General features: G+C 35.3%; 1 protein-coding gene across 1 annotated transcript in view; it reads right to left on the reverse strand.

Moving 5' to 3' along the window:
- Window positions 1–111: 111 nt before the first annotated feature.
- LOC106526512 (type I inositol 3,4-bisphosphate 4-phosphatase) overlaps window positions 112–6,608 on the reverse strand; it is a gene marked incomplete at its 3' end in the record, with an annotated part of 47,065 nt that continues 40,568 nt past the window's right edge. The window contains 2 exon segments of the mRNA XM_014021133.1: window positions 112–146; window positions 246–484. Of these exon segments, the coding sequence (XP_013876587.1) occupies window positions 112–146; window positions 246–351 (141 nt within the window).

Here is a 6,608-nt window from a genome sequence, read left to right on the forward strand (position 1 = left end):
ATCCTAATAAATGCTTATGTTCTTTTACATAAAGGTAAATCAATGATTACATAAATAAATCTAAATGATTACAACAGCTGAAATAAATTAGCTGAACTCACCAACACTGAGCTCCAGCACGGGTTCATCTGGGTCCTGAATATTTCCTGTAAACCAAACAGGTCAAATAAAATTAAATGTTCGCAGTTTTTTATATAAAGAAGTGTGGACCTTTAGACTGTTTTTGAACATAGGCCACCTCTCACCTGCGAGAGCCAATCCGATCATCTCGCTGGACAGCTCGAACGTGTTGGCCCGGTACACGGACCACGGCCGCGGTCTCTGCGAGCCGCGCTCTCTGACCCCCGCCATGCCGGACTGGGAAGAGCAGGCGATGGTGGGAGGCCCGAACGTATACCCTCACACGCACATACACACACTCCCATGTGACGCAGTCCTCTTCCTGTGCAGATCCACGACTGACCCGATCAACGCTCCATCTTCTCTGAATAAACAGAAGACATTGAATGTTGAGTTTTGATCATCTTTTTACAATGATGCTTTTTTGTTTTAAATTGTATTTTTCTGAAAGGGACTTCCTGTTTCTCTACTGACTGTAGAAATGCCATGATAACCAACTCTGGACACAACAAACATTTTTCAGTCTAAATTATTATTTATTTTATCGGTGCAAATTACAAACACACAAAGTTCACAATAATAAAGAAACAACAATTACAAAGGAACATTAAGGAAACGTATTAAGAGTAAAAAGAGGAAAGAAAAAGGATAAAAGATGAAGAGGACAAGTAAAAAAATAATAATAATGAATCCAATCTACAAAAACCAAAACATCCAGGAGCTTAAAAGATCCCCAACAATTAATTCAACTTATTTTGTACCCTAAAGATTTAAAAATGTCTTTCAGAGAGGATTAAGAATATAATCATTAGTTTTGTGTGTGCTGGTGTGATTTCTTAAGTGTCACTAAACAGTTCAAATTCACATTCCCATCATGGCTGTAAAGTTTATGAGTCATCTCCCAAAAAATTAACTCAGGTTTTCAAAGCAGGATAGAAAAAAAAGTTGTTGCAGCTTCTATTTAATTTGTGGCGGATGATTTGTTGAAGGAGACCAATTATGGGTCCTAGAAATGTTTATGGTATGTCTGTGGGCTATCCAGACCATGTTCATTCAATTTAATGCACAAAATAATTCTCAGATAATAAAATTTCCCATTTTCTAGTTCTGCCTTCTCGGACTTTAGAGCTGTTTATGTTAATGAGCTCTGTTGGTTACGCCCTCCAAAAATCTGTTGACATTAACTCCGCCCTCCAAAGCCAGCGTTTACGTTAGCATGGCAAATAATAGCAGAAGCGCCGTTGTACAACCATATGAGACCCTGTGAGACCCAGAGGCAGAGTCGGTCGCAGCTTCTTCTTTTTTTTCTCTCCCTCCTCTGCTCTGCGCTCACTCTGCATGCTGTTYCCAGAGCAGGGAGCAGCAGCGGTCAAAATACCTCAGAAACTCGAACAAATAGGCTTTAACAAGGCTTTAATAAGCTAAACAATAGAGGTACATGAGAAAACGTGTTCATAACGAACGAAAATAAATAAACAATTAAATTGTGTCCATGCCGATTTCGAACCCTGGTCTCCCACTCTCTAGTCTGACACTCAACCCATTGCCCTATCAGAGGCTTGTTATGAACTGAGCTGCACATTACACAACAACCATGACGGCTTTTTATATTGAGAAGGTGAAGCCTCACCTGGGGGTTGCTAGGGAAGAGGCTGAACGCAGGTTCTGGTGGGTTGTCGTACGGCTTGTGACATCACAAAATGACAGAAGTATACAACTTGTCGTTAATACACATTAAAAATACATTTACTTACAGTAAATATGCCGCTGGGTGCATTTTTTTGGTCCTAGGATTGTTTTTTTAAGAAGTACATGCGCAAAGTTGAGTAAAAAAACCTTTAAAAAGTGAATTTTGCATAATAGGTCCCCTTTAAATACAGCACCTCGTGTTTATCAAGCACCACCTGTGTATTTACAGCGCACTCTGTTAGCTGAGAGGATAGATGTGACTGTTTAACCATTCATTATTACCAAATCACTGAAAAGCTGATCATGTTTTTTCCTGTCTGCATTTATTTGACTGTTGTGTTAGAAAGATATCTCATGAACCACCGGACTGATTTTAATAATCATTGGATGAACATCTACAAATGATGAATTTTTACAGTCAACCTGATCCCCTTTAAGATGTCAAGAAATGGAGTCACCCTACAGAAAACAATGTCATCCTCTTTGAAAAAGCAGTGAACAATCAATATCTTACCTGTTGATGATAGGTCTGAATGAACTGAGTTTGGAGAGAAAAAGGTGAATTGTGTTTGGACTGATGTGAAGGGCTGACACCAAAAAACAACTTCATTCTCAAAGATTTGCTACTGGTTTACAGGAACATCATTTTATAAAACTGCATGAGTTGTTTTGGATTATATGATTATTTACTAAAAACACTGGTTATCTGCTTACAAACAGTGTGAGCATTAGCTGACTAAAACAAAAACATGTCTAGTGCAGCTTAGGGGCACTTCCTGCAGGAATATTGACATAACTTGGCTGAAATAATTGTGAAAGTGAAACTGACAATTGTCAGAAATCTTTTTTTTGTTGTTGACAATCTGTGCTGCCACTTTAGTCAGCAGGGTGTATTATTTCAGGGTTTTTGCTGTCGTTTGTCCCACTGTTAATGTAATGTCCTACAGTAGAAACTTGTTGCAGTAAAGCAGTTTGTTTTCACATCGTTTTCATTTTTCATCGCCAAAGAATTTCCATCTGTAAATATTATCTCAAGTTATAACATAAATATCTTCACTGATGACTTTATAACATTTGATTTATGCTTAAATTTTCAAAGTTAAAAATTAAGCTAATCGTGTTAGCTGTTCTAAGACGTTTTCAATGATATGTTAGCATCAGTGCTCATTGCTGTCAGCAACCTGTGATTAGTAGGGTGTTAAAATATGTTATGGTGTACTCTTCATTATGCATAAAAAATTTAAAACAGTTTATGCAAAATAAGTAAAATATATAAGTTTTAAGAAAATCCTAAATGCATATTATGAGGTGCCTGAATATTTCTACCCTTAACAGGTAAGATATTATTTGTTCATACTCTTTCCACATAACCCCACTTCTAAATATCCAAACTGTTGCTTTAGGGAAAACAATGTCCATAACAACATGATAAAACACTAAAAAATAAAACTGAAGACAAATAAAAAGATAGTTAAGAAGGGATAAATCAAAACAACTGGGAAAAGGAAATACAGTATAAGAATGGAATAAATTAAGCAAAATACAAAAATAATTAAAATAAAAATAATTTACAAAGAAAACTAAGTTCCAATTAAAGCCTTCATCACATTAATGTTTTAAAAATGATTTGATAATTTCACAAAATGTGAGACAATGAAGACACGTTAAAATACTTTATGTTAGATAATTAGGCAACAACAATACAGAAAGCTATTCAAAATAATTTGACATTTCTTGTTATTATAATCAAAATACATGCACAGCCTGTACAGAGTAGTTTCCTGAAGTTTTTTATGAATAAAAAGTGCTTTGAAACAAAACCCAACGATTTAGCATTTTCACAAAAATACCAGAGAAACGAGTGGCGTTAATGTGCAGAACCACAGTGAGGAGAACAGAAACAAGGAACAAGATAGAGAAAGCTAAAGCTGAAACAGAAAACACAAAGAAGACAGGGAGCTTGTATCAGTTTCATTGATAAATATGGGTTATTTTTGTATTTCATTGTTAAAAAAGAAAACAAACAACACCAAAAACAACAAAAAGATTTTAGCTTTCAACCATTTTAAATGATAGGGCTGCATATCACCTAGAACATGGTGATTCAATACGATTTTCAATACAGCGCAGCTCGACTCGCTTTGATTTCAGTATTGATACATTTTACTTATTGCTCAATGCCACTGACTCAACAAAACCAACAAATATTATAAAATTAGATTATATATTTACAATTATAAACAAGAAAATGTGTCCAAACATCTGCTTTTAAAGTCGAAGGTGCTTTCAGGATACTGCTGACCACTTCAGTCACTCATCAATCTCACTTGCAGTTTGTTGTTCCTCGTCTAAACATGAATTATGCATCATTTTACTGCCCCCTAAGGGTTGTGGGATGTATTACATATTTAAAGAAAGAAAATCTATACAATATTGTTTTTAAAATTATCGATGTATACAGTACCAATATATACAACCCTAAAAAATGAGTGGAAAGCAAATTAGTATTAGGCATCTACAGCTTCTAGAATACACCCAAATTTAAATGTTATTTTAGAGAAGCGTTTGAACCTAAACAAGAAATAAGAGTATTGAAAGCTCACAGATTAATATATTAAAATACCTGTGTTTTTAAACAAGTATGAAAAGTGGAAACATTTTGGCATAATAAGCATAATTTAAGGCAAAAAAATGTTTTTTCCCTGAGTTCTGACCTTTCTCTCAGAATTCTGATTTTACCTCAGAATTTTGAATTCTGAGAAAAATGTGTGACTTTTTTTTCTCAGAATTTTGAATTCTGAGAAAAATGTGTGACTTTTTTTTCTCTGTGGACTTAAGCCTCTTCCGTATTTTACCCATTTTGTGACAAAACTGGCATCTTAACTTTGGTACTTGGCGCGTCCAAAGTTAAACAGGAAGTGACGTCGACGGAGAACTCTTTAAAAATAGGAACTCCCTGGTTTGTTTATTGACACAACATTGAATGTTATCATTCTTCACTATTGTCTAAGTTGTTGGCCATTGTGACATGCTCTGTTGTACAAGCAGGCGTTCCCCTCTGTCATCACTTCCTGTTATTGTGCATGCACATATCTCAACATTTGTTGTTTTGCAACATATTAGTAATGTTTTCTTTCAAAAATGTGATGCTACAGATACATTTCTTTGTTTTCACTCCAACTACAGTTCAATGCTATAAAACAACAAGCAAAAAGAGACCATAGAAAAGTTTAAAAGCAGCTGAAGTAGTGACCTTAATAAAGTCTGGTGTGACGGTGCATCAGTGTTCAAGCAAGACAATACAGTTTTATTCATCTAGTGTATTATTTTAAATTGCATTTAATGAGGTATTACATCATGTATAGTTGGTTGGTGACAGAGGGGCAGTTTTTGTTTTGACCAGCTCTTCCTGTCACTGAATGCATGACAGTAGGTCAAGTAAGTATGTCAACGTTATTTGTACCACTTTTCACAGATAGACATAACAAACTGCTTCACAAGGATGAAAACTGAAATAAACACAAACTTACAATAAGAGCACAAAAGCATAAAATAAAACAAGTTAATGTGACTAATAAAACTTTAAAGTAATCCATGTACCTAACACTTGTCTGAACAACAGGGGCAGGGTGGTCCACAATCTAGGGGCTCCATCTTGAAAGGACAGGTCCCCTAGAGTCTTAAAACTAGTTTTAGGAATCTTCAGGAGATTTTGACCTGATGGCTGTAAATTGTGTCTAGAAGAATAGGGAGTCAGCATTTCTGTAATACTGTATATTAAGAGGCCTGCTGTGCTTGTTCCTTTTCCTGTAGGTGCGAAGTGATCTTTGTAGATTGACTCTGGCAAAAATAGGATCTAATCTAATTTTTGCAGATTGCCGTCTGCTCACTGCCAACGTTTAGAGCCAGTGTAAATACTCTCATTGATTCTAATGGTTGTGCATTTGTTGTGGAGGTCATGGTGTGGAACCGCATCTGGTGTAAATTAGGGGTAACTGGATGGTCTTCTTGCAGAGCTTACAGCGACCTTCATATCAAATTATGGAGACCACTTCAAGTGCGAAACATCACTGATATCCTGCTAAGTCTCATTGAAACACTTTACCATGTTAGAACCACAAGCAGCGGACATGACTGAATTTTGTGTTTTTTTCTTTGCAGGTCAACAAGCCGCCGTATGCGGCGGGGTTGCAGCTGCAAACAGGTCGAAAACATAGAAGTTAACTGTGCCATTTTTTGCCTACAGTTATCACATGATTTGCAGTTTAACTACGTACCAAGACCGGTAGAATAGCTTAGCACCTCATGAAGACAGACCGCATCAACCTCTGATAACTCTGATTGGTTTACTCTATTTATGCAGCCACAGCTTAAAAAGAATGATCGAAAGTAAAAAAAAAATTTAAAGGGCCAATATTATGTGTTTCTCAGTGTAGGGGTAACCCTGGTGAAAAAAAAAAACATTTCTATTGTTTTTTGTCTTTGATTTTATTTTTTTCACTTATAAGAAGAAAATCATTTTAAAGTGTTTTTATTTTCTTTAAGTGAATAGGACAATAAGTCCTATATATATGTTATCTCATTTAATCTTTTAAAAGAGGTTATGATCAATATATCATTACTCAAGCGTATTGAATTAATCTTTGATGTCTCTTTATCCAGAAGTATAACACTGTGAAGAAAAAAGAGTTGAAATGTGCTTTAATGTTTTTTCTTAGTACTGTTATTAATCATGGTTTAATCATTTTTCTTAGTTGGTTTAATGATTAATTATGGTACTATTAATTTCACTATTAATC

Source organism: Austrofundulus limnaeus, unplaced genomic scaffold (genome assembly GCF_001266775.1).
Source record: "Austrofundulus limnaeus strain Quisiro unplaced genomic scaffold, Austrofundulus_limnaeus-1.0 Scaffold279, whole genome shotgun sequence".
In the NCBI taxonomy this organism is placed as follows: Eukaryota; Metazoa; Chordata; class Actinopteri; order Cyprinodontiformes; family Rivulidae; genus Austrofundulus; species Austrofundulus limnaeus.